This window comes from Syngnathus floridae, chromosome 19, assembly GCF_059516105.1.
Source record: "Syngnathus floridae isolate MCC-2025c chromosome 19, RoL_Sflo_1.0, whole genome shotgun sequence".
Taxonomy (NCBI): Eukaryota; Metazoa; Chordata; class Actinopteri; order Syngnathiformes; family Syngnathidae; genus Syngnathus; species Syngnathus floridae.
This window is the reverse complement of record NC_142431.1, coordinates 1,343,887-1,369,744: the sequence shown is the minus strand read 5'-3', so window position 1 is coordinate 1,369,744 and position 25,858 is coordinate 1,343,887. Positions and strand designations below refer to the sequence as shown.

The 25,858-nt window shown below is 47.5% G+C and overlaps 3 protein-coding genes and 2 long non-coding RNA genes across 11 annotated transcripts; 2 read left to right on the top strand and 3 right to left on the bottom strand.

The window, feature by feature from the left end:
- Window positions 1-292: 292 nt before the first annotated feature.
- LOC148381462 (uncharacterized) lies at window positions 293-4,381 on the bottom strand. The gene is made up of 4 exons (XR_015854491.1): window positions 2,220-4,381; window positions 1,116-1,246; window positions 530-598; window positions 293-446 (listed from the first exon to the last, which is right to left on the bottom strand). It is a non-coding gene; the product is annotated as an uncharacterized LOC148381462 (long non-coding RNA).
- Window positions 3,741-11,164, top strand: map7b (microtubule-associated protein 7b). 5 transcript variants are annotated; one of them, XM_088362627.1, is made up of 19 exons: window positions 3,741-4,101; window positions 5,323-5,463; window positions 5,543-5,620; window positions 5,801-5,964; window positions 6,025-6,133; window positions 6,842-6,952; window positions 7,030-7,119; window positions 7,685-7,804; window positions 8,221-8,387; window positions 8,503-8,648; window positions 8,719-8,921; window positions 8,992-9,127; window positions 9,201-9,393; window positions 9,474-9,578; window positions 9,647-9,697; window positions 9,774-9,807; window positions 9,888-10,011; window positions 10,081-10,271; window positions 10,345-11,164. In XM_088362627.1, the coding sequence occupies exons 1-19, from the start codon at window positions 3,957-3,959 to the stop codon at window positions 10,353-10,355; spliced, it is 2,319 nt and encodes a 772-aa protein (XP_088218753.1). In that variant the 5' UTR covers window positions 3,741-3,956; the 3' UTR covers window positions 10,356-11,164. The 5 variants fall into 5 exon arrangements, with proteins under 5 accessions (XP_088218753.1, XP_088218755.1, XP_088218754.1 ...); XM_088362628.1 differs by having other exon boundaries at window positions 3,757-4,101; window positions 8,245-8,387; XM_088362631.1 differs by lacking the exon at window positions 3,741-4,101 and adding an exon at window positions 4,502-4,730.
- Window positions 11,165-11,247: 83 nt separating this feature from the next.
- Window positions 11,248-13,209, bottom strand: armc1l (armadillo repeat containing 1, like). 2 transcript variants are annotated; one of them, XM_088362639.1, is made up of 7 exons: window positions 13,014-13,209; window positions 12,622-12,784; window positions 12,458-12,549; window positions 12,209-12,392; window positions 12,024-12,140; window positions 11,863-11,937; window positions 11,248-11,786 (listed from the first exon to the last, which is right to left on the bottom strand). In XM_088362639.1, exons 2-7 carry the CDS (start codon window positions 12,772-12,774, stop codon window positions 11,592-11,594), a joined length of 816 nt encoding a protein of 271 aa, XP_088218765.1. In that variant the 5' UTR covers window positions 12,775-12,784; window positions 13,014-13,209; the 3' UTR covers window positions 11,248-11,591. The 2 variants fall into 2 exon arrangements, with proteins under 2 accessions (XP_088218765.1, XP_088218764.1); XM_088362638.1 differs by having other exon boundaries at window positions 12,622-12,795; window positions 13,014-13,208.
- On the top strand, window positions 11,870-25,533 carry mtfr2 (mitochondrial fission regulator 2). 2 transcript variants are annotated; one of them, XR_015854489.1, is made up of 13 exons: window positions 11,870-12,236; window positions 12,307-13,323; window positions 13,403-13,488; window positions 13,565-13,669; window positions 13,736-13,860; window positions 13,920-14,074; window positions 14,185-14,464; window positions 14,535-14,718; window positions 14,822-14,914; window positions 18,843-21,278; window positions 21,356-23,074; window positions 24,933-24,993; window positions 25,073-25,533. XR_015854489.1 is itself a non-coding variant. In XM_088362637.1 (9 exons), the coding sequence occupies exons 3-9, from the start codon at window positions 13,417-13,419 to the stop codon at window positions 14,864-14,866; spliced, it is 966 nt and encodes a 321-aa protein (XP_088218763.1). In that variant the 5' UTR covers window positions 11,873-12,236; window positions 12,307-13,323; window positions 13,403-13,416; the 3' UTR covers window positions 14,867-15,059. The 2 variants fall into 2 exon arrangements, 1 of the variants encoding a protein (XP_088218763.1); XM_088362637.1 differs by lacking the exons at window positions 18,843-21,278; window positions 21,356-23,074; window positions 24,933-24,993; window positions 25,073-25,533 and having other exon boundaries at window positions 11,873-12,236; window positions 14,822-15,059.
- On the bottom strand, window positions 15,061-16,693 carry LOC148381459 (uncharacterized). Its single transcript, XR_015854490.1, has 5 exons — window positions 16,494-16,693; window positions 16,016-16,090; window positions 15,616-15,653; window positions 15,473-15,541; window positions 15,061-15,262 (listed from the first exon to the last, which is right to left on the bottom strand). It is a non-coding gene; the product is annotated as an uncharacterized LOC148381459 (long non-coding RNA).
- Window positions 25,534-25,858: the final 325 nt, after the last annotated feature.

Here is a 25,858-nt window from a genome sequence, read left to right as displayed (position 1 = left end):
ACCATCCCACTCTCCCTGCTGGATTCAGCGATCCATCATACCTCACAGGGATGAAGGGGGAGGGAATTGGGAAAGCACAGTGACACACTGTCATCTCAAGCATCTCTCCATTTTGTCCCACTCCAAAGCAAATGGAGAGAGATAGGAATGTAGTGAGTTGTCCGTACAGTTTCAGGTATTGGCTACAAAATGGCAACTGCTGCCCGTATTTGTGACACCGATTAATGCACGATTATTTATGTCTGGGTCCATGAGGATAATAACAAGTAAAGTAAACAAACACAATGTGACGTAGACTTTAAAAGGATTTAAGTCACGTTGCCATATGGCTTGTTTGTGTATCATCTGCTTGTGACGAGGGTGACAATGAAGGGGTGTGGTTACGTCCCGGTGGGGGATCGGTCTATCGACAGGGGGTGAATTTAGATCGTTCTAGCGCATGCCATCTGTTTGGGGTGAATGCATGGACACACAACGGCGGGGCTCAACAAACAAGTGCAATTAACAGCAATTATTTGCCGTCACTTACCAACGACGGTGTTGACACCAGTTTTCCGAGCGGAAGGATTTGTCGCTATGGAGATGCTCCTGTCTGCTGCTGGACAGGTGATATGAGGATACAGGGGGGGGGGGAAGGACACTGAGTGAGATAAGAGCAAAAAATATATATGTTTTTAATCCGGACCTCGTGTTTTTTGACAGTAATACATCTGATCCTTAAAGATGTTTCAAAAAATCCGTCCGTTTGTGCTTTCTCGGTTGACCCCGATTAACAAACTAGTCCTCTGGTGCTCAAAGCAGATGAGGTTCTGAAAAGCCTCAAAATCAATCCGCCCTCCCCCCAACTGTGTAGTCGACACACTAAAATGGACAAGCTCGACATGAATCGCTGCGTCGAACAAAAACAAGCCCAAACACCAAATCTCCTGGGTGCTCATTACAGACAATTTGGAGAATCTTTCATCACAAACGTGAAGACAGGTGCAACCTTGAAATTCACCTCAGGCAGTAAACTCAAATCTCATCATTTATTTCACAATGTCAAGGCCCCACTGGTAACTCACGGGCCTTATGAGGCCCGCGCTCCGTAGGTTCCCCGGCCGTGGCGTCTGTACCTGCAGGCCAATTTCTCTCGTCTGCCTCCCGCTTCATGGCTGGAATTGCCAAAACAGCTGGTTGCCATGGTTTCCGTGTAGCTGCCGCCAATCAGTGGCTGTCTCACAGGCCGGTTCATGGGAGGCTAAGCCTGCACAGTCGAGCATCGATAGAAGAGATTAGCATACATTCAAGACAGTCAGGCAGGAACGCACAAATCAACACAACTCAGCTCATCTTTATTTATATAGCGCTTTCACAAGCCTTACTCAATTATGCTCGGCTTAGGTGGAACGGCAACTCGTTTTTAATGAGCTCTCGCAAGTTAACCTCAGATGATGATGAATGTCCTCTAGATTGATATTTAGTATGTATTTTTCACCCTGAACGACACAAAGGGCTAACTTTGATTGATTGGTGGCAATATATGGCAAAATAAAAGCAATATGAATAAACCCTTGCAGTGCAGCCTTTTCAAATTTCATAAATAAGCAATTGACTTAAATTAATTAGCTTGTTGTTTTGTGTGCAATAGTTAAATGATGAGCAGCTAAATTGAATTCAAGCCAAAGGTTAGAGCACCCTCTGCTGGACGATTAAAACAATCAGCCCAATGAGTTCACATGATAGTTTCAGCAATAGTCATCGTATTTCATGTATCTGAAAAATTATATTATATATATTTTATATACGTTTTTTAAATACAAGTCTCTAGAATTACAGCACACATTTTTTCGAGCCTATGACAATTTTGTTACTAACACAACTAGGTTGTAACCAGTTAACAAGTTCAATTAAGGCAAAAACAAAAACATAAACAATTTAAATGACAAAATAAAACATAAATATAGGCAAGAGCAAAATAGCCAATCACAGCCCATCTTGCGTTTACCACGCCCCCTCAACAAAACTCAATGGGCGAACACAGATTAGCATTAGCAGCCATGTGCCTGTAGATGGCAGTGTCGCAACAAAAAACACAACAGGTAGTTATCGCCTAAACACCTTTTTCAAATGTCCTGCTAACAAAACCACAATTTTCAAGGACAAGTTTTAAAAGTTAGTCACGACGAGTGCTTCGGAGCGTCTAAAAGCCGTCGAAGGCGCCGTGTCTCCCCTCCTACCTGCCCGTATGAGGTGGTGAGGGAGGCGGGAAGTCAGTCGAGTCGGGATCCTTTCCTCGGACCTCCGGGCAGGTTCTCCGGCCGGGTGACGTCAGGAGAAATGGCGGACGAGGATGGCAGCGACGCATCTCCTCCGGCGTCCCAAGGTGAGTCCGCGCGCCTCTAACTTGGACAAACTGCCCGGAAGAGCGTCCAACGGTTGTCTTACAAGTGAATACTCGGAAAAAGACCAGACTTCCGGTTGTTTTGTCGCGTTTAAACGCGGAGAGATCTAAAGAGAGCTGTTGTAGTCCGCCGCCGGGTGGCCAGTCACGAGAGAAGGATTAAGAAGGGGGAAAAAAACTACCTACGACACCAGTTGCTTTTTGTTGTTGTTGCCTGAAGCAAGTCGTGTAGTTTTAAACATTTAAAATGTGCTGGGTTGACTTTGTGAGCGTCATTGTCGGTATTTTAAGCTAGCCCCGGAGCTGCTGGCGCACACCTGCCGCTGACATTCGACTGCTTTCGAGTAGTGACTCGGCGCGAAGTGACAGGTGGAGTCGCAAACTCATTTCATTCAATGTGCATCGTTTCCGTATAAAAACTCATTTTAAACCTTCCACGCGTCATTTTCTGTCTTTTTAAATCTGAAAATATTAATTAAAGTCGGATGTGCGTGTTAGTTTTCAGATTGTGTATTCTTTTTATTTTGTTATTCATGGTCGAGTATTTTGATCGACGTCAAAACACATCATTTTTTTAATATGTTAAAAGCGGTTTTCTGTAACCGTTTAACTTGTAAATGTAATGTAAATGTAAATTGGCTGTATGCCGGATATGCAAATTTACCATTTATCACCAGAGGTGTCGCCAAACTCACCCAAACAGAATCTCTACCTACGACGGATTTGTACGTAGGTCGGAACACTTATAAGGCCTTGGGGATGTGTGGTTCTGAAAAGAGTTCACTTTTCCAAACTATTAAGCTGTTCTATGCATCGATGATATTTTGACTGCCTTAGGTTTGCCCAGGACAATTACATGAAATTGTGTAGGTGTGTGTAGTGTGTGTACTCGGGTCGATCTGGTTTAAAGCCATAGTGTAAGATTACAGCCACTGTATCCTGCAGGGGCCAAGAGCCAATTGGCTTGTAGGATATTGAAGTACAATGGCGTGTTGTTGTAGTATTTTATCACCACGTCGTGTTGACATTAAGATGCTGTGCCGGCTGTTTAAGCTTAATGTTTGTTTTCCTTTGCCGAATGTGAGTTTAGTGTGTGGCGCATGCACAATACAAATAGCCCAAATGTTTGCCAGGCGTGTCTGTCATGACGTCTGGTCACTGTTAAGTGCTTCGCTTGATTGGTGGGCTGCTGGTCGGAAGCCTGATGATGCAAAAACAAATTTCCTTAGATCTTGGATTAAGTTGTTCTTTCTAAGCCCGACTGCGGAGAGCTCATCTTCCTCTCCCTCTTCTTGCCCGACTGAAGATGGACGTAGCTCAGCAAGTAGTTTGTCTTTGGTCACGCGCTGCACTTTGTCCCCTCCGTGTGTTTATTCGGGACGGCGCGGATTGCTCTTCACGCCGCCTCGGCCAAAGTGCAGCAATGTGCAGCCCGGGGAAATGGCTCCTCGCGTTAGCTGCTTGGCGTCCACCCTACCAGCGAGGAGGAGACTTTTAGAGGTCAATCATCATCATCGTCTGGCGTGCACGTTCACTTAGTCACTGCACAGGCTGGGATGACTTGAAGGCTGAGATGAGGAAAGGGAGAAGAGCGGCAAGAGGTGAGGGCTCCAAGCCGGCCAGGCCGAGAAAGGGAGGCGGGCGCTCGAGACTCTTCACCATCTCCGAAGAAGATGATGGGCACAAACGGAGAGATGGTAGGAGGAGGAAGACCAAAGGTATGACCGGAACTGGAGATTTGTGCGTGACCCACAGAAAGCAACAATAGTCGCCGAGTTTGTAAAGTTGTAACCTGCATGGTGTAGGAAGGAGCAAAATCTGATCATAGTTTCAAAAGGGAGCTGAAAAGAATTTGAAATATGTCAAAGCTAACTTCTCAGCCAGCAAGACTCTCTTTATTTTCCTGGTTGTGTCCATCAGCTTTTAGCTTAGCATTAGCTTGGGCTAATCCTTTCGGGACGGCCGGCGATGGCTGGCTGGCTTGCTAGCCACCACAGCTTTAATCGCTCGCTCTTACCGTTTAATCTGACTGCCGGTGAATGATGGGACATGGGGGAGGGAGGGAGGGCCAGATTAAATTCTCCCCATGTCGCACTCTCCGTGTCTTTGACACAAAACACACACTCGTGGCTGTGGAGAGTTGCCACGACCAGTCGACGGTGATCCCGCTGAGTGGCTTCTTTTCCCCACTTTTTGTGGATTTCCGCCCTTTGGCCTTCACCATGGACTTTGGGTTGACTTGTTCAGGATGCTTGCCGGCAGCACGGATGCTGATATCGACCCTCCAGTTTGACTAGGAGGAGCCCCATCGGGTCTCTGTTAGCATCACACAGGATGCAGAATCCAGGTAAAGACGGTTTTGCAACAATCGGTGTCAATCGCAACGGAGCATTGTCAGCCTTGCAAAGGGAACTTTTCGTCCTGCTCTCATATTGTGTCGCCAGATTCAAAACTTTTGTCCTTCATTCATTCGCGGTGTCTGCCGGCGGCTCACATTGTCCCCATGACCCGACGAGACGAGCTCTCCTTTTGTTTGACAAAAACGATTTCAGCGTGACGAGATACGATGGTTGTAACTGAGCCCGGGCCCAACCTTTCCTGTTTGACCAAAAGCCAAGGCCAAACCGGTTCCAGCGCCGAGCGAGCACCCGAGGCACTGTCGACGTGTTCGTACTCAGCTGACATGTTTTGCGTCTTTGTGCACGATGCCCTTTAAGGAAGAAAACATTCAATGGCGTGAGGGGCGGAGTTTCTTTCCAAAGTATGAACTTGTTTTGAGTTGTGGCAGGCTGACTGGAGCTAGCTTGAGATAACGTGCCCCTGAAGTGATAAAGAACCAGTTTGGAACGGGGGCGAAGTCCATTTCATGCATCACTTGAGGGATTTCATTGAATTCCCCTTCACGCACGTTTGGTTTGTCTGTCTGTCTGTCGTCGCAGCGTCTTTCTATAAATCAGACGATGGCAGGATGTCCAGCTCGTCGCTCTCCGGGCGGGCCTACTCCCCCGCCCTGACCTCCACGCCCACCCCGACGGGCACCAGCGGCAGCCCCAATAACAGCACGGCGGGGCCCAAAATAGGCAAGCCCGCAACTCGCCGAAAAATCTCCAAGTTCACATGACAGTGCTCGTTTGAGCCGCCCGCCGTTTGTCTTTGCAGATTCTTCGCTCTTCAATAAAACCGACGAGAGGCTGAGGCTGGCCCGGGAGCGTCGAGAGGAACGCGAGAAACAGAATGGTGTGTATCGTTTGCGTCGGATTGCATTTGTTGACGTAAATATCGGTCGGTGCGCCGAAGGGATTTGCCACGCGCTAAAGCCGAGTCACGTGATCAGCGGCTGACCCATGACACGGCGGCTTTGGGCTCACGCAGCACGCGCGTCTGCTTTTTTTTTCGTCATTTCATCTTTGTCGTCAGCCACCAAAGAGGCCGAGTGGCAGGCGCGAGAGGAGCGTGCCAGGCGCCACTACGAGAAGCACCTGGAGGAGAGGAGAAGGAAGCTGGAGGAGCAGCGCATAAAGGAGGACCAGAGACGCCTGGCTGTGGAGGAGAAGCGACGGCAGAAGCTGGAGGAGGACAAGGTCCGTCCCGAGTGAAAAATCTTTTTGGGGCTTGTAGCCGTAATAAAACGTGTGCCCCAGGTTCGTCATGAAGCCGTGTTGCGCCGCACGATGGAGCGGGGTCAGGCCAGCAGACCCAAGGCCAACCGCTGGTCCTGGGGTGGCCCTGTACGCCCCAGCACGCCCACCGGTACGCATTCACCACGTTGACTTTGAGCTGGCTTGTCACGTTCCTCCACTCAGGCTCATTTTTCTGCCATGTTTACTTTTCAACTTGCCATCCATCTGCTCTCTCTGAATCCCTTTCTTTCTGTCTCCCACCTGGCTCTTCTCTCTCTCTGTCTGTCGCTCTCTCTTTGTTCTCTGCAATGCATTGTGGTCCGCCTTGGTGGTCCAGGTTTTGTCGAGTCTGCTTTCCTCTACCCGATCGACCTTGCTGGACTGGAGCACGCGCCGGGTGCTTTCAGTGTCCACCGTGGACACCCAGTGAGATCCCAATGTGAATATTCTAGTGGGCCGGCGCATAGACTTTCACTAAACGGGTCGGGGTACATGCATATCCATGTGAGCGACATGACCAGCATAAAAAACTGCCAGTGTTGTAATACCAAAACTGACCTGTAGGAGGCAGCATTTTTTTCTCCCTGAAATTGGTAATGAACATGAATATTTTCTGTTCACATGATTGTTGGTATGTGTGTACCTCGCTTGAACATTAGTGTGCACGTAGGCCACTTTTGATGGCGCAATTTGTGACTTCAGATAGTCCCTCGGCAGATAGACAGCACGCCAGTCGCTATAATTCGACTTTCCCCCTTTAGAAACATTTGAGCGTAGCCGACAAGCAAGCCCTCTGCTCTTCTTCTCTGAGTCTGATGTTGATTTGGGTGGCTTCCAGATGCTGACCGCAGATCGGCGTCCACGGTGAACTTATCCAAGCATCACGACCCCGTCATTACCAAGCGCCTGTCGTCGTCCTCCGCCACGCTCCTCCACTCGCCTGACCGAGGTAACGGCAAAAATTGGACACTTTGAACTCGGTAGGGTTTTATTGGAATTTATTTCGTCTTTATGCTACCGATGCAGGGTTGTGGGCGAGGACAACCTCCACCCCTGCCATAAACAAAGCTCAGTCCAAAACTCGTCTCACCCAAGGGAGCCAGCAAAGAAACGCAGGTGTTTGATGGTCATTCCAAAAAAAAAAAAAAAAAAAAAAGCAGTCTCGGGCTGGAAACTGTTGAGATTGTTTCCGTGTTGCTGGTTGACTCCAAAGATTTGTGTAAAAGGTATTTAATTTGCGGGCTTGGTGTCGTGTTTCAAATACAAAGCAGCGCACAGTGTGCATCCACGCTGACCCCTTTCTCTAATCCGCTGTAGTATAATCTTTTTGTTTTTGCGGAAACACTCTATGCCGTTTGGTTTATCCGGACGGATGCCGCACATTTTTTGCCCTTGGTGAAATTGGTCGGCAATTGGTACAGTTTCCAGCCCGGCTTTATCTTTGAGCACGCGGCTAATCAGGCTAATTGCTATTGCGGAACGCAGGAGCCTCGCAAGGGCATGGCTTTTCTGTTTTGTTGTTTTGGTTCCCCGCACTGGCTTCGTGAATCCTTTTGTTTGCTTTCGGCTCTTCATCTGGGTGCTTTGCTGGCAGGTGAAGCAGATGCAAAGCGAAGTGCGGCTTCATTTGGCCACATTTGACTGGATGCAAAACCAACTTCATGTCTGTGTGTGCACATAGGTCTTCGCCGCCTTCCCCTGACCCCGTGGGAGAGCAACGTGGTGAACCGGCTCCAACAGCCCACACACTCCTACCTGGCACGCAGCCGCAGCGCCATGAGTCTCTCAGGGGAGCAAACGGGTAAGCCCCGCCCCCTCCCGTCACCAGCCAACGGAAGCGCAGGGATGCTCAAGAGCGCCTCGTCAATCAGAGCGAGCGCTGCCGCCTCATCGATAGGTTTGCTCTCTTGACCGGCACGCTTTTCTGGGTTAATAAGATTGGGCGCCACTTAAAGCATTAACACTGTCTGAAACTTCCGTCACCGGCCGGTATCTGGCACTCAAAGCTCACACACATGAATAACTACTAAACCAAGATGCTGTGACGCGAAGCAGGCGACACTAACGCTTTTCATTTCCTTCAAACCTTTCTCTTGCCCTTCCGCTCACTCCTTGGCCCCTCCCGTCAAACATCGCCATTGTTTTATTCCCGCTCCCGCCTTTCCATACCACGATGTACCCCTCGCACCCCCACCCCACCCTGTTCCATCACCGTAGCCATGCCTGTGTGTCCTCGCTCAGTGTCGTGCCACCCCACGGGCTCGGCGTCCTTCAAGACCCTGCCGGGCCGCCCGCTGTCTCACAGCCGCAGCCACGATCGCAGCCTCGCCAGGGAGACGGCTTCGTCGGCGCCGGCGCGCAGGAGGACCACCGGCACGCCGCAGGTGGCTGGCTGGGATGTCTTCAAATGTTTTTTTATTGGCTTCATGCCATTTTTTTTTTTTTTTTATCAAGCGTCTCTGGTATGTTACATTTGATATTTTTCTCACTTGCTTGCAGACGCCACAGAAGACCCGCGACTCTGTCAGGAAGTCATGGAGCAACCTGTCGCAGCCTCTCGGCCCCTCGCTCACCTTACCCCTCAAATTGCGATCCTCGTCACCCATCAAAAGGAACACCAAAGTAACAGCGCCCTCTCCTGGAAGGTAGAAATAAAATTGTTGGCCCGGTTGTAAATCGGTGGAGAAGAAAAATGCTTTTATTTCCTGCAAACAGGCCCTCGCAGAATATCATAGGACGCCCCCCGACCCCCAAGATGCTCAAGTCCCCTGTGGCAGAGGACCCCGGAAACCTGCGCCCTCTCAAGGTGTTACCTGAGATTCCGCAGCCGTCTAACCCCGTCCAAAGCCAAGAAGCGGAGGACGAGCCGGTCCTCAGCCCTCCTCGGCCAGCGGAACACAATAAGGCTGCAACCGGCGGTGAGGACTGAACTGTTAATTCCACACGAGCAGATTTTTTTTTCCATTTGTTAATTTCTTCTCATTTTAGAGCCATCCCCGAAGCCTTCTGCCGGGACCACAGATCGAGAAGAAGCCAGCCGCATCCTTGCCGAGAACCGGCGGCTGGTCCGCGAGCAGAGAGAACGGGAGGAAGAGGAGCGAAAGCAGCAGGAGGAGCAGGCCAGGTAGCATCTTCAACTGGAACTCGAGCAGAAGATGCACAGTGTTGACATACACCACCCCCGCCATCGTCCTCAGGCTAGCTAAGGAGGAGATGGCTCGTCGCAAGGCCGAGGAGCGAGCGAAGCGAGAGGAGGAGGCCCAGCGGCAAGCGGAGGAGAGGAGGCTGAAAGAAGAGGAGGAGAGAGGGCTGAAGGAAGAGGAGGAGAGAAGGATGGAGGAGGAGCGCCTCCGGCAAGAGAGAGAGGAGGCCGAGAGAGCTCAGAAACAGGTCGGGATAATTACAATCCGTGACTGTGACGGAAGGGCTCTGAAGTAAAACTCTGCTCTTGTTCTTGCTCTGCTCATCAGCGTGAGGAGGAAGAGTCTCGGCAGAAGGAGGAGACGGACAGACTCAGGCAGGAGAGGGAGAAGCACTTCCAGAAAGAGGAGGCCGAGCGGCTGGAGAGGAAGAAGGTGATTAAACCTCTTCCAAGCCTGATCCTCACGCGCACCTAAAAGCGGCTTCTTCTTCTCCTCACAAGCGACTGGAGGAGATCATGAAGAGGACCAGACGCTCGGACGCCTCGGACAAGGTAAGCGAACGATAAAATGGGGGTGTAATGCTCCTGTTTGTTTGCTGACTGTTGTTGCCACGTTCTTCGTTTCTAGAAAGCAACGCCCAGCAAGAACACAGACGACCCAGGTAACTTGAAGCCTATCTCTTTTTTTTTTGGTCCTGACACCAACACTCCAATTACATTTCTCGTGTTTGCTTCTCACCAGCGGCCGTCGCCTCTCCGGGCCCGTCCCAAGGGAGCCCCGCCTCCAGCCCGCATAGCAACGGTTGCCAAGCGGACCCCAACTTGAACACCAGCAGCACTTCCACGCACAGCGCTCCGATGCAAAGGTAACTCCAACTGGATGATGTCTGCAGGAACGCTTCTAATTATGCTTCTGATTAATTTTTTTTTTGCAGGGAGAACGGAGAGTTTGACGAAGGGCTTCTTGAACCGCCTGCACATTCCAGGTTGAAGGACGACGACGAGCAGCAACAGAAGGTGGACGAGGATGACGAGAGAGTTGCTGTGGTGGCCTTCAAGGAGAACGGCCTCTCAAAGTCTCACAGCGCCACGCTGCTGGACGACATCACGGCCCAGCAGGGAGCAGGTTGGGATCTACAAAATGGATCTTTGGCCGTACTCGTTTCCAATCTCAGCGGGTCGGCCTTTGCTTTGTTTAGACGTCGCTTGACGATGGAGAGGATGACGTCGACGCGGCCACGGACGAGCAGGAAGGAAGGCGCTCGGATGGATGCACAAAACTTCGAGCCTTCCGGGAGGCACCAACACGTGTGTTTCCTCCAAGACGGTAACTCCAAAGATCACCCTTAGAAATCTCACGAGGGGATGCTTTCATGGAGGCAGACTGTTTTTGCAACTTTTTGTTTTTTTTCGGGGGGGGATCAACCACCAAAGGGGTGTATACTATAGTTGAGATTTACTGCAGTGACGACGGCAAACCCAGATAAGTTGTAAAGTCTTTAATTCTGATTTTTTTTTCCTCTCTTGTCGGACAGCCAGCGTCGGCAAAGCGGGGTTGAACGTGCACAGAAATGTCGCAAGAGACGGTTTGTGTCTCCTCACGTATTTAAGATGGCGCCCGGGTTGAACTCGGATTGCTGCTGGTGTTCTTAGTTGATCCACTTACTGGAACGTAATGGCTGTAAACCAAACCTTTGGTTGGCTTGATGTTCATTTTGCTGTAAATCTCATAACTTCGGTCAGGCGGGGGAAATTTTGGAACACGTGCTGCTAATTATTTTCGGACGCCTTACCATGTATGAAATTAAGATAACGATAACTTTTTGCACTCGGGCCGAGTGCAGTACCGCCGACGTGGACGGTGATGAATCGAGCTGACAAATTGCTCCGACAGAAGAGCATCAAAGCCATTCCAGAACTAATATATGAGAGTCACTCTATTTTACTAAGAATGAGCAGAGCAAAGATAAGAAACTACTCCAGCTGTATTATTTGAAAATAAATCTCTTGAACATGTTACCTTTTCTGTTTGCTCCTTGTTTTCCTAACTTATTTTGATTTCAGTTGCATCGGAATGAAATATGCAAACATCTCACTCTTCATTAATTGTTCATTTGAGGTGGGGCTTTTATTTTTTTTCCAAGTTGAACATGACCGTGACAATTAATTGGGGTGCGGGTGTCCGTCCGCAAAACCTAAGCGTGCTACCAACACACCAGTTCTTCTTGAGGGAAGGAAGGAAGGCGCTCTCAGGAAACGAGGTGATGAAATCCACAAGAAAACACACTTGAAAGAAAAGCTTGAATGTTGAAATGATCATAATGAAAGCAAAATATTTACATGAACTAAGCGCACACTTTTCAAGCCTTTTGAAAACATCAAAAGGCGTCCACGGAATAATGTTTGCGCTTTTGCAGCAGTCCACAGGAAGATGGCGAGGCGGCCGTCACCAGTAGAAGGTCCTGCTGAGGAAACCGGCGGCGGCGTTGAGCCAGCTGCCGCTGGCGTCGTCCTTGGCGGCGGCCCGCGACACGGCACGCTCCTCCTCCGGCTTCTCCTCTTCGTCTTCGGGGAGGTAGTCCGGCAGGGCCGAGTCGCGTGGCGCCGCCGCCGCTCCCGAGGCGCTCAAGGGGATCAAGACCTGAACCAGGTAGGAGGACAAGCAAAAGAACTGAGCACTTTTGCTTGCACCAACGGTAAAAAAAAAAAAAACTGACCTCATCTCCCGCCTCGTTCTTCACCACCTGTTGGGCAGTCAACACCTTGGTGGCGGCGATGGCCGAGGCCAGATTCTGCCAATGTACCAAAAAAAATAAAAAATCATGAGTCCATTAAAAGCATCCCGAGCGAAGCCGTGTTATCCCTGAAGCGTCGTCACCTCGGTGGGCAAATCGGAGCGAATGCGCACGGTGCATCTCTTGGAGGTCATTTGAAAAGTGAAGCTGATCACGCCTCGCACCTTCAGCAGAGCCTCCTCGCACAGGCCACGCTGGTCCTACGTCACAAACACGCCTTTGTCATCGGGCAGCCGCCCAAACGTTGCCGACTCCGATGTGGACTCACAACGCTGTCCAGGCCCTGAATGTGCAAGGTGACACACTTGGCCTTCTTGTTGGATGAATTCAGGAAGAACTGTGACTTTTTTCTCCTTTCCCTCTCAGGTGTGCGATGGGCAGGAGGAGGAGGCGCCGAGAGAATTCCGTACACCTCCTTCGCCAAATCCCTGATGTCATCAGATAACTCATCCCTACGTGAAGAAAGACCATGTTTCACAAATACGGTATAAAACGATCCTCGCACGACATTCTTCACCTCGTCGTCAGGTTCTCCAGGCTCACCATCATCCCCAGCTCGTTCTTCATGGTGGGAATGTTGGGGGACAACTCGGCCACGTAGCGGAGGGTCTGCAAGGAGGAAAGTAGGAGCTACTGACATGTCCTTGTAGTGACAAGTAGCGGTTTTTCAAAGAGGCGCACTTGGAGAGTGGCGAGCAGCACTTGGGGGCTCTGGTGATCTAGAAAGAGGACCAGCCCGGGGAGGCAGCCTTGGTCCTGCACGATCGCCTCTCGGTTCTGGGGCTCCGAGGCCAGATCCCGCAACTGGCTCACCACCGACAACGCGTCCATCATCTCCAAACACCTTTAGAGACACTTCAGTCGTCCACCATTAGCATTTGCACATATGTTAATGAGCTGCTGTCAAATGCTAAGCGAGCGCGATGTGGCTAACTAACAAAGCTAGCTACTTTGCATACACTGATACAGAAGCATATTACAATATTCGTAACTATAACGCGAATACGAGTGGCGTAATCACTTTGTTAATCTTGTAAGAAGACTTAAATGTGACTTTTTTCACGTTTTCTTACCCAGGGTTAACGAAGCTCGTGGACACGACTGGGGGTTCGTAAGTTTAGTGGTGACAGGCGATTGGTCAAAAGCGGCACCATTCTGCAACATCGGCTCGTTCTATTGGCTCCCGCAGTCTCGACCAACCAAAATCGTTTATACTACATGAACGTTTAATTTGATTGTAGAAAACTTCCGCAGTGAACCGAACGAGCGTGAGGCAAAGTTTTCTTTCATTTTTGGTTGAAGCAAATACGTATACTCTAATGAAAAATGAAGGTTTTGAACAAAGGCTAACGGGGGACGTCGTCACCAAAGGAAGAACACACGGTGAGTTTTGTTTCTTTGTATATTTCCTGTTTCTTGCGTAAGTTTAAGGCGTTAAGTTTTCCCTCATTGCTGTGAGCAGAAACCTGAGCTGCGATGTCTTTGCTTGAGGATGCACTGGAAGTGTTGCGCATGGTGCTGGACTATTTTGGAGTCCCTCCAGAATTGGTGACTTTGGCTATATTACTTGTAAATTAATGTTGTTGTTATTATTAAATCGTCCCGTGGTGTGATTTTGATGCAGCTTGTTCCAGTGTGGGACAGTCGACTGTGTGGCCAATACCGCAGCGTGGTGAGGATGATCGGCTCCAACCTGCCTCTGAATCCTGCGCCGCGGGTCTATTTTCAGGTAGTTTCCCAAAGTCTTGTCCCTTTTATGCTATCATAAACACCTTACCACTTCCTCCCGCATCAGATCCCGCTTACCACCTCCAGGCCGCACGGATATGTCGACCTCCCCACGGAAGCGCCCGCCATCCCATCGTTCGCTGACGTCCTGTGGGTACTCGAAGACGAAGGGGACGGTTTCGCCAAGAGCAGGTAGGAATGCCCGAATGTAAACAAACAGCTCCGCTTGCTGACCTCTTGCTTGTTTTTAGGCATCATCTACCCTCAAAGACGCCCGCGAGGCAGCGACTGCGACCGGCGGGAGCCCGACAGATGCAGCCGGAAGCCCTGGAGAAGATCTCGGCGCTGGAGAGCGAGCTGCTCAAGTTGCGAGCTCAGATCGCCACTCTCGTCACCGCCACTTCGGGTACGCCAAAAAGCTACACATATAAAACTTACGCCGATACTCGCGGGCTCTCTTTAGTATTGTCCGCTTAGTTGGGGACCTTCTCTGCTTATTCTGTTAATAACACTTAGGTCTCTCCGAGTCCCATAAAGCAGCCGGAACGCCGTTGATGTCGCCCATCCCGGCCGCGTCGGCTCTCACATCTACACCTCGCTGCGCGCCCCCGCCGCCACCTCCTCTGCCGCCGCCTTCGCCATGTCCCGCCGCGTTGTCAGTAACCGAGTTGATCCGACGGCGCAAGTGCGCCGGGAAGGACGCGGACAAGAAACGGATCCAAGCCGTTCCCAGCCTGCCCTCCTTGTTGGATGTGCTGAAAGACTTGAATCAAGTCAAGTTGCGATCTGTCGAGAGGTCCGTTCTCACCATAGACGCCCTCCGTGAGAAGAATTTCAAATCAAGCAGACTTTTTTTCCGGTTGCAGGTCACCGGGGGGCACGCCGGTTCCGAGGAGGCGTAGCAGAGGGGGCGGGGCCACCACCCCCAAGGACCCGGCCTCTCTGATTGCCGAGGCGCTCAAGAGAAAGTTTGCGCAGCATCGCCACAATCTCTCAGATAAAGAGAATTCTCTGGAAAGCTCGCCTTTCGGAAGTCCCGACACACCCAAGGTTTGTCCAGCCCTGTTTTTTTTTTTTTTAAATCAAATATGTTTCAAAGAAAGTGTTGCAATAGTCATCAACAGTGTGTAACGTTTTGAATGAAATGTTGCAGATGGTCCACCACGCTCGACGCAGCCAGACGTTTCTCCACTTGTGATGCAATTGGAGTCTTTCCTTTCGGAATCCTTGAGGAGGATTGCGAAAGGTCAGTACAAATTCTTCTGAATTCATTCTCGGCCCGCCAGCACGCACACATTGACGGGATCTTCCATGCACCTGCTGTCTTAGTTTTCTTCAGTTGATTAAAAAAGTTACATATGTCAAATAAAAAAGTGCTCAGTTAGCATTCAGTTGTCGTGTTTGGTGAGGTATTTTTAATTTCAAGATTTAAATAAGTGCTACATGAAGTCAGTCTTTTTTTAAAACTGATCATTTCTTGAAATGGAATGAATGCAATTGTGAATATAAAGAACGTGCACTAAAACATCTCAGACGTTATACGTCTTGGGTGCCGTCTTTGTAGTCGCCCTCCACTTGGCCGTCCTCCTGCACGCTGTAAAAAAAAAAAAAGACGTGTTGCATTTTATTGACTGGCAGTGTCATTTCGATTACATGTGACATTGTGATTTATTGCGCTTGCTGCAAGTCGGAGACACAATTTGAGTATTGATTTATATTGAGATCTATTTTTATATATTTAGATTTGATTATTTTTACATTGATATAGTAAATATTTTATTTATTTAATATTTTCACACCATACCAGTCGTGTTGATGATTTATGTTGTTGTCATCGTGCGTTTGGGCAGGGCGGTGAAAACAGACCACCGAGCTGCAAAAAGCGACACGCGGTTAGTTTCGAGCATTTGGGATATTTGCGCGATGTCGTCAATTACTGAGGACAACCTGCTGTCGTGTCCATCGGGTACTCTTGGAGCAATGGCCTTTTGTAAACACAAACAGAAAAGATCAAGTTGCATCATTTTGTTGCAGCTCACCAAAAAGCATAATGTGAAATTTTCTATCGGCCTTATCACTTTCTGTCCTCAAAATCTCAACTGTTAACATTTTCAATCAAATCCCATTCAAAATGGTGCCCGATGAAAACGATACAAACTCCCGTCCAAAATCCCCTGACATGCTAACTTAGCATAGCAACAGTTCACATTTTACAATTTTAACAATAAGAAATAGTGCTGGACTAAAAAGTATAATGTCAAATTCAAATTTCTATGCACAGCTTTCTTACTATACTGCTCGGTAGTTATCGATACTCAGCATTTACTACGTGAAAAACTTCTCTTACCAAATCCCACGTGAATTCTCCATACACGACGATTCCGGAACGTCCGTGCGGCTCATCGACACATTCGACAGAAAACTAAAAAGAAAAGCGACATTCACTTTGCAATACGAAAAGCGCATCATAATTATGCTCATTCAAACAAATCTCAATTAAGTGACCAGACTCACTCGAAGCTCCTGCTCAGCCGCCGCCATCTTACGTTTTGTTTTTTTGCGTGTACTAATAAGGTGTCTTCCGGAAGAGCGACGCTTCATCGTTGTAATACTCGCAAGTAGAAGTACACTATATCAATTAATGAATCTGTATATGAAAATGTCCAACGATAGCCTTTTCCTTACTTTTGTGGCATTTTAGGTGTATTGTCATACCTTAAAAGTTTATTTCTTTATATAATGTCACTCACTATAAACTGAGAATACCGTTCTAGCTTTATTTAAAAAAAATTGAAGAAAACAAGGACAAAAGGAAAAAGACTTACTTAGCGGTTGTCTCGAGACTTGAGTGAAGCACTTTCCCTCGTGAAAAATTAACATTCACTCTCATCGGCCTGATGACAAATGTCAAAAGTAAAGTTTCCAGGAAGCGATATGCAAACTAAAAAAAGAAAACAGGAAGGACAATTGCACTTTTCAGTGCTGCAAGACTTTCATGACTTACAAGCCCTTCCTTAAAGTGCCTGGCAAAAAACATTCTCGAATAACCTGCTTTGCCAATCTACCTGGCATTCCACGACATCAACTACTAGCACGTTGGCATTTGATCAAATCAGTGATGTGCTCACTTTGACCCCCGAGAGAGAAAAGACATCACATTTATTTGAAAGTTTTATTTAAAATTTTCCACAATTATGTAATATATATATCTCACATAAAAAAAAATAACTTATATTTAATGTATTTATTATATTTAATATATAAAATAATGTGTATTATCAGAACTTTTATTTTTATGTACACGCAAGGCCATTATTAGGACAAGGCCTCAATTTTATTTTGATACGTTTGCCGTAATTTGAAAAAAAACAATCTGTATTAAGAATTATTGTATGTTGTTCCTGTGCAATTAAACTTAAGTTTTTTCAATAGTGTTGTGTAGCAAGTGGCCGCTAAGTGGCAGCAAAGTGGCTTGAAAACATTATTGCCCCTCATAGAATGGGGAAAAAAAGAAGCAGGTTAAAATGTCAAAATAATAAAGAGTTGAAGGCTCAGACCAAATTATCTTAATCTACACACTCGATTTGCATTCCTAATTTTCAATGCAAATAAGGAACACGATAGAGAAGCAGTTTCTTGGTCACTTATTATCTTGCACTCTTCTTCTCGTGGGTCAAACCGACCCGAGAAAAGTTATTTTTCCAAAACTGAATTTAAATCACTAAGAATTGCCATACCTGAAGTCCTTTGTTTGTAGCCAATACTGAAAATACTCTAATAAATGGTTACCAATTATGAATTACATTTCTGAATAATCAAACATGCTTTTTTTTTTCATATTGCAGCTCACACTCCAAGAATAACATTACATTGGAGGCATACAAACTTAAATAAATGAGTTTATTCATGCAAGTGAACCTTCTGGCTGGACTGAAGGATTTTTTTTTCTTTGTGCAATTCATAGCTAATAGTTCAAACAAACACATTAGTTTTCCAGCATTCAAATTGTACTTGTCCTGTGTGACGTTTGACTTGCATTCATGCTCATCGTTACGCACACACGTGCACACACAGTAAATATTGACACTCCAAACAGACCCCCTCTCCTCTCCTCCCCCTCCCCTACTTGGTTTGCAGCCCCCGAAATGACAGCAAAGGCACCACTCCCTCTGGAACAACAAAGTGATAATGATCTCCCTCCTGAACCTGAAAAATGCTGCCCTTGCATTTTGTACCCCCGCCTCCCCCTCCGGTCCAAAAAACTCCAGAAAAAAAAAAAAAATAGTAGTTTCTCTCCAAACTGTTTATTTCTCCCTCCAACAATGCACAATTTTGTCTTGCTAGCTCAATGCTAACATAATATGTGGAACACCATTGACGTGCTAACAGACCTAGCGCGCTACTTGCACTTGCGGCACAGGTGGCCTTCCCGCCATTCTCGGTCCAAGTCTGGCGAGCATGCCGACAATGTGGGCTCGTGACGGCTGTTGCTGTTGTCAACAAGCCCTTTTCAGTTTGGGCTTCACTCGCGCGTGTCCGTCTCCATTTTTATCTCGGGGTGGGGGGAGGGAGGTTGCCGCTGGCAAAATACAACGGGTCTCCTCAGACCAAAGCAAAAGGGAAAGTAGAGCGCTCTGATGCTGGCTGAGGTCGCCCGGGGTCAGCGCTCAACCTGACCCACGCACGTCACACAGAGCCGGAGCCCGCCTTGGCATTGGTGCGTTCCTGCTCCTGCATGCCGGCTCTCCCCTGGCGCAGGCACGGAAATATTTGACTTGCAAATTTCCCAGATGCAAATAGCAGCAAGGTGGCCGTGCAACGCGACCTCTGGTTACCCCCGGCAACCCAGTTGTGTTGTCGCGAGCCGTACACAATCGTTAGCACTCGAGTTGAAAATAGTTTCTGAACGTGTGCATGATACACCCCCCCCCCCCTCCCCTCGTTGCATCACAACAGAATGAGTGACACATTTCCCTTCCTCTTTTGTGTTGCAAAACAACTCTGGCACTCGTAGTAGTGAAAACACTGAGGAAGTTGTCGTCTGCAGGGGGAAGTGTAGCGTAAAAAAAAAAAAAAAAAGTTGTAAAGCTCATTGAAAGAGAATATCCTCTTTTTGCATGGAAACGTGGCTAATGTCAAACACGTCGAGCTGTGTTCTTTGTTTGCTCCAACAGCGATGGGGAACTCAAAAAGTTCCTGTGGAAGCCGACATCGATTCACTTTGGGCCGAGTATGCACAAAGAAGCAAAAGTTGTTTTCGAGAACTCTTCTCGTCTCACTTGGAAGCTCCTAAAGCTCAATTTTGAGAGTTGCCATTGCATCATCACGTGGAAGCGGCTCAAGCTCAGCTGATGTCCTTCACTTCCTGTCCACTCTGAGTGAAGTCACGGCAGCATCGTGTCACCGTGGTTTGTCCATCCCAGAACTTTCTTTTGGTGTTGCTGTATCTCATGAAAACATTTCTAAATTGCTTCATGGTGATAAAATGTGGACCAAACCCCAAAAGGATCCAGCTGAGCAGGAAGACTTTCCCAACGCCGGCGCGAGTCGTGACACGCCGCCTTCGCCGACAAAGAGTCCGGACCCGGAAAAACGGGATTCCAATTGTCCCGGCTCACGGAACCACATAGCTCCCTCCATGAGGTTCCCACGAGAAAAACCGGAGATGCTTTTGCCTTTGTTATTGTTCCTCTGGGGCCTGCTGGATTATAGAACCTGAGCTGATGGCATGAGGGTCTTTTTGGACTTGAAAACAAACAGAACATTATCAGTCGTCACACGTTGCTGTCAAACTCTGTTTTCATCATAAACGACTCGCAGCACCTGTTTGGAGCGCTGCTTGAGATGTTCAGGTGTACCTAATAATGCGACCCAAAAGTCAAAGTAAAAAACGATGTGGTGGAAACACGCCGACTGCTCTTTTATTTACTCGAGCGACTCGGAGCCAGGTGGGAAATTTTCCCCAAAACGCTGACTCAGTCTTTGCATCTGATTTGCATAGTTTTGCATTCGACGTGTCCATTCATCTTTCTATTTGTGAAGAAAAAAAAAAAGGAAAGTCAGAAAGAAAAGATTCAGCCAAGTCAATGTCACTTTGAGATGTTTATCAGATGTGACTTTTGCCTCCATTTTTTTTTTCCTCTTTTGTTGCTTCATCTCTTGTGCAAACATGCGCTATAGAAGCATGATGATGTTTGCGCAGCGGCTACATCCGGTTCCACGCACACACACACACACACACACACACACACACACTGCCATACAAGACATTGTCAAGTTGCAAAGCGGGCCCTTGATTTGTTTACCGCCGCATCCCACCCAATTAGACCCCGCCTCTTAAAGGCTCACATGCTTACAATAAGTTAATTTCATGTTCAAATTAAAACAATTTGAATAAGTTGAAGCCATTCTGTCCGAGCCGTGCTTCAACTTGACGTCGACCCATTTGTTGCTTCACAACAACAGCAGCCGCTACCTTGTGGTCCTGCTTGACCAGTTTGTGCGGATGGAAGCTTGTGTGCGTCATCACAGGACAGTGTGCAAGTTCACACTTGCCTGCTGCTTACAGAACAATGTGTGTGTGTGTCTCGTGGTGTGATGTAACAAAGTACAAATACAGTAAGTTGTGTTACTGTACAGTCTGCTAGCTTAATGCTAACACATAATGGGAAACGCCATAGACAGGCTAATGAATAGCATCTAGGTGTCGCGACTGGTACTTTTGCCACCTGTACTTTGCGTGTGTCTACATAAACATGATATCGTTGTCGTGCCGCTTCACATCAGTGCTCACCATTCTTCTGTTTTGCCTCTGGTACCTGTTTGTCTGGATGAGTCACTATCACACACACACACACACACACACACACACACACACACACTGTATTTGTGGGCATCAGAACTGGTACATTCATTCTAAATTGAACGAATGCGCTTATGCTGTGTGTGTCTGGGTGTGTGTGTGTGTATGAAGACCTGTGTTTCCTGTTTTGCAATCCCAGAAACATCTGCCACCAAATGATTCAGGAGCAGCAAGGTCATCTCTGCTCGAAACGAAACATTGTTGACGCTCGACATGAGTAGCGGCGGCGTTATCCACGTGTGTGTCGCTGCGTGTTGATGTGTGTGGTTTGGGCCCAGGAAGGGTGGAGTTCTTCTCGCGAAGAATGTGGCCTATTTAGCGAGAAATTCAAGGGATGTGGGTCAAAGCAGCAGAACAATAGTGTCTGTCTGTCTGTCTGTCTGTCGTCCCCGCCGACAATAGGAGCCAGTCAAAGACATTCCTCAAGTGGCGGCTTCCAAGAACTTATCTGAGGCCCGTTTGTGGCAGGTGGAACTCCATCGGCTAATTGCCGCTAACAGGTGGAAATCCGTTAGCCCGCTCAGTTGACTAGAGCGCCTCGTTGTTGCGGCCTTTTCTTTGAAATCTGCAATGTCCGAGCTGGCCACGCGAGGCTCTCCGGCCTGCCTCTTTCTTCTGCCTGTTTGATGACGTGAACTTGTCACCTGATTTTTTTTTTTTTTTTTGCATAACGCCCGCTTCTCTTTTTGCGCACTCTGGTCCACTGCTGAGCGCCGACGGACGGAAAGATGAAATGATGGGAGAAGAGGTGAGTTGTGTGTTGTGTTCCTCCTCAACCAGACTTGCAATTCAATTTTTTTTTTTTTTTGCACTTGTTTTCAGTAGCTCCTGCCTCCAAAAGGAAGGTGTGAGGAAGTGGGAATTCCTCGTCTAACGGCCTCCCTGATAAAAGTCGCAAACACGGCAGATGGTACGTGGCCAGCGGATAAGGCTTGCAGGATTTATTCCGTGCAGTCCAAATCCATGAGCAGACCCACCAAAAAAAGTGCAGACCCACCAAAAAAAGTGCTTCCATCTGGCTCATTTTGGATCTTCCCCGGACTGACGACTTGCGCTTTCCTCCGATCCAACTCAAATTGGGACTCAAAAGGCTAATTTGGAAGAATTTGTGAATTTTGATGAGTTCTTCTGCTGCCTCCTAAGAAAATAGCGGCGTGCCAAACAATACCACGGCCACCCTCAACTTCTCCCAATCCATCTGCTCGGCTGTCTCTTTTACAATCCCGCAACTTCTTATCTCGCTTTGGCATGGCTGCGCTCCTCACACACACACACACATGCACACACACACACACACACACACACACCTCCACCGCTCTGCAGACGAGCGAAAGCATCACACAGGCCAAGTGTTGAACCCTGATAAGTTGACTCTGAGGTTTTGTGGTTTTGTGCTCAAGTAGGGAGGGCCGCCATCTTGTTTCTTGCTGCAGGAGACCCCCCTCCCCACAAAAATAATTTGGGGGTACCCAGCGGCGCATGTTTGAAAGAGTTGCCGTGTCGTCAGTAACTTGGGAACAATTTATCTTATCTTGAGACGGACAGGTGCCTGTAAAGTCGCCCACGCCATCTTCGCCCGAGATCACGGCGCCCACGCAAATTCAAACACGCCATGTTTGCTTAGGATTTCCCACCCCGAAATTCTCACCCCCTCCTCCGCCACCAGCCTGCAATAAATGCCTCATTCCTTGAAACGGGTTGATTCCTCGAAACAGGTCGGGACAGTAGATTAGGAACAGGCCCGCAAGTGAAAGAAGCGCATCACAAGTTGGTTTAATCCACTTGTAGCTAATTATTGCCCCATTTAATAGTTTATTTATTTTTCAGGAAAGATGAGCACAAGGTGTTTGTTTTTCAGACAACATTGGCTCTTTTTTTCCTTTTCCTCCTCCTTCGTATTTGCTTTTGTTCTTTTTCTGACTGTTGAGCCCACAGGCTTTTAAAAGCACATTCTGCTAGCAGGAGGCCGCAATTAGCATGAAACGCTTCAGCACACGTATCATGTTTAAAAGTGGATCCACACAATTAGAGCGGTATTTCGTCACTCCAAAATTGGAAGCTCAAAAATTACTTTTATCAATCTTTACTGAATAAAAAAAAAATCCAGACATTATATTCATTTATTTGATTCTTTTTTAATCGAAAATGTAATTAAAATTAATTTGAAAAAAGCCTCGAGTTTGTGTTTAAAAGAATTCTATTTACCAATAAATATTTTGGGCTTTTATAATTACAAGAAAATCAATTACATCAATACACTGTAAAACATCTCAAATTTACATTGAAATACAATAATTCAAATTTTAATGAGGCGTTAACCTCATTGCTAGTTTTTGCTGTGTGTGCGCCTTCTTCCTGGAGTGCACACCTTGACCTCTCGGAGACGCCGCGGTGCACACGTGCAGGCCAAAAGAACAGAAGAAGAATTGCCTGCAAAAACCAACAAAAAAGACTAGGGCCACACCTGTGCCAGGTGGACTACATTGCAGATGTTTACATTCAAGAAAGAAAGACTCTGTGGACTTTAAAAAAGCCAAAACAAGGGTAAGGCTGTTTCTCCACTCATATGTTGACATTTAAAAACTTGGACTGGTACAATTTGTGCAATTTGTCACTACTAAAACGATGTTGCAAGTACCTAATGGAGTGACCATTGCTCTTGTTAATGTTGTGGGTGCATGATGCGTTTTTTTCCTCCATGTTTTTTCTTTTCATCAATCCCTTTCCCTCCATATGGCCCTTCGTCAACACTTGTGGCACACTCACACACACACTTGCTCGCATCAGCTGTCCATTTTGGAAGCAATGATGTCACAGCAGTCGGCACAGTTTGGGTGACAGGTGTCGTGCGTGCGCATGCGCGGGCGCGCGCCTTCCCCAATGGAAATGGGGACGAGGGGGGGAACCCCGAGTGTGGAGTCCCAAGTTTTGTGCATCAGTCAAGTGGAGCATGATGCGCACATGCGAATCCGCTTGTCAGCATCACTTAAAGGCAACAATGGAGCCGCGCGCATGCACAGCACCGCGCCGAGAGGAGGGGGCGGAGTTTAGATTAGCTGCGCGCACACGACAAGAAGACTCGTCTGGACGCACAAAAAGAGAGCTGACTCGGCACTTTTGATACTTTCTTTAAGCCTATTGTTGCTACTCGCCCACTTTAAGTCTGGAAAATGACAATTGAAAACGTGCATTCATGGAGTTTAAAACAAATAAGTCAAAATAAACAAAAATGAAAAATGATGCTGCATAACTCAATTGCATGGTGGCCAGAAATTCCAAATTAAAATCACACCGAGTTTTAGTAACGTTGTGAATGCTGAGTTATATTACAAGTGTCCTTCATTGTTTTGTTTTTAAGGGTTGTGAGGGTGGCCATCAACTTAAATTAGTGTGTGTGTGTGTGTGGTGCTCTCCATTGAAAGGCCCTTCCTTCTGCTCTATTTAACCAGGTGAATAGAAAAGTTGGACTAAGCCTGAGCGGGAAAACATTTGGTGTGTGAGTGTGTGTGAGTGTGTGTGAGTGTGTGTGAGTGTGTGTGAGTGTGTGTGAGTGTGTGTGAGTGTGTGTGAGTGTGTGTCCACTTGACTCCCTCTGTGTCATGACTGACCCTGCATCACTGTCTTTGTGTTGTTGTGCCTGAAATAAAGCAAACTGTAAAAAAAAGCTGCCTATATAATATAAATAATAATTCTATGTTGTTGTTGATCCCATTTTGCACTTTGACCCAGTTAGCGACATATTGCTGACCCACTTTCTGGCAAAAAGTACAGTTCTAGTTTGAGGCCTATCTTCAGCAGGCACATGGCCAGTGTACTGTACACGGTTTTGTTTTTTTGGAAAAACAACAAACAAACGGTCCGCCAACGAATGTCGGCCAAATCTGGGCTGGCTAACTGTTAGCGAGGAGCCTAATCACCTCGCCAGCAGCGCCAACAGTCGCCGTCTCGTCGCCTCTATCTGCACAATCCGTGTCGTCCTCGTGTGTTTGTGTGATTGGAAGTGGCACACGGAGTACAGTGTGATGCAGAAGGGGTCCAAAATGGTCTTAATGTGTGGCAGGACCAGTCCAGAGGGGCAAAATGGCCGCCGCCCCTCTGAGATGGCTAAAAACAGCTGGATTTTTCCTGTTTTATTCGGATTTAAAACCAAAACATTGATTAGGACACTCTGTTTGCACAATTTGGGCTGCACAGAACATATTACAAAAAAAAAAAATGGGGATGGCGTTCCCTTTAAGATGAATAGCAAAACTCTCCAATAAGCCACTTTTGAATGCAAAACAAAATGTCCTCCTCTTCAGTCACCTTTTAGTTTGAACTCCTTCACCCCAGCACCTCTTCTCTCCTCATCTTGGATTCTGATATTTGGGGGGACCATGTGTGTGTGTGTTTGCGTTATCAGGCCAGAGCAGGCCAGCCCAGCCCTCCTACCTGACCACGAGCAGCGGGGAGCGGCCGGCCGTGTACGTATCTCCAACCACAAAAGTGCTACTGGTTAGGGAATGAGGAAATCAGACCCGACTAATCTTTGCAGGCCACCAGACAGAGCAGAGCGCCTTGGACTGTATGTGCCTGTGCTTACTGTACACGTGTGTATTTGTGTGAGGCCATGTCGGGAGCCCGCCACTTCTGCAACATCCGGCTATAAATTCATATTGCGACACGGCAAACTGAATTTATGAGCCAATCTGCTTACGACAGACATGTTTGATTTGAAAAGGGAAAGGAGGATGGATCAAAAAAAAAAAAGTGTTCCAACTTCTGCTTTTCTATTTAATGATAGATATTGGCGCGTGTGTGCGGGACGCTATTTAGTTGATTTTGCGTGATGCGGATGAAGGTGTACACCATCACGCTATCACGGGCTCGTCTTCTTTTTGTGAATGATAACATTCCCGACGTGCTGCTAAAATGTGATAAGCACGTCCTGCTTTGCTCTTGCTGTTGTTGTTGTTGTTGTGTGCTTTTTAACAGTCACGCATTAAAATGTCACATTTGTAGAATTTTTCCATGTGATAAATATTACTAATAATCACAAAAAGCGCAACATTTTAGTTTTGTACTATTTTTTCACCACATGTAACAGGAAAAGCAATTTGAATGGTTATTTATGTTATTGCTGAAAAAAATGGGGACCTAGTATCGAACCATGCGGAACGCCAAAGAGTTTTCCAGTGGGTGCATCCATTCATTTATTTTCTGCACTGCTTATGCACACACAAAATCGTAAACGAGCCGAAGGGAGAGGCGGGGTACACCATGCATATGCACATGAACACACACAGACACACACCATCTATCTTTTTAATGTCCAGGGTGTCACTACAC

Coding starts and splice junctions, on each gene's coding strand:
- map7b (XM_088362627.1), top strand. CDS start 3,957: ATGAGGAAAGGGAGAAGAGCGGCAAGAGGTGAGGGCTCCAAGCCGGCC. Junction 8,388..8,502: donor GGACCACCGGCACGCCGCAG/GTGGCTGGCTGG, acceptor ACTTGCTTGCAG/ACGCCACAGAAGACCCGCGA. Junction 9,808..9,887: donor CAAGAACACAGACGACCCAG/GTAACTTGAAGC, acceptor GCTTCTCACCAG/CGGCCGTCGCCTCTCCGGGC.
- armc1l (XM_088362639.1), bottom strand. CDS start 12,774: ATGATGGACGCGTTGTCGGTGGTGAGCCAGTTGCGGGATCTGGCCTCG. Junction 11,938..12,023: donor GCTCCGATTTGCCCACCGAG/GTGACGACGCTT, acceptor GTACATTGGCAG/AATCTGGCCTCGGCCATCGC. Junction 11,787..11,862: donor AGAACGAGGCGGGAGATGAG/GTCAGTTTTTTT, acceptor TACCTGGTTCAG/GTCTTGATCCCCTTGAGCGC.
- mtfr2 (XM_088362637.1), top strand. CDS start 13,417: ATGTCTTTGCTTGAGGATGCACTGGAAGTGTTGCGCATGGTGCTGGAC. Junction 13,489..13,564: donor TTGGAGTCCCTCCAGAATTG/GTGACTTTGGCT, acceptor ATTTTGATGCAG/CTTGTTCCAGTGTGGGACAG. Junction 14,719..14,821: donor GAAGTCCCGACACACCCAAG/GTTTGTCCAGCC, acceptor GAAATGTTGCAG/ATGGTCCACCACGCTCGACG.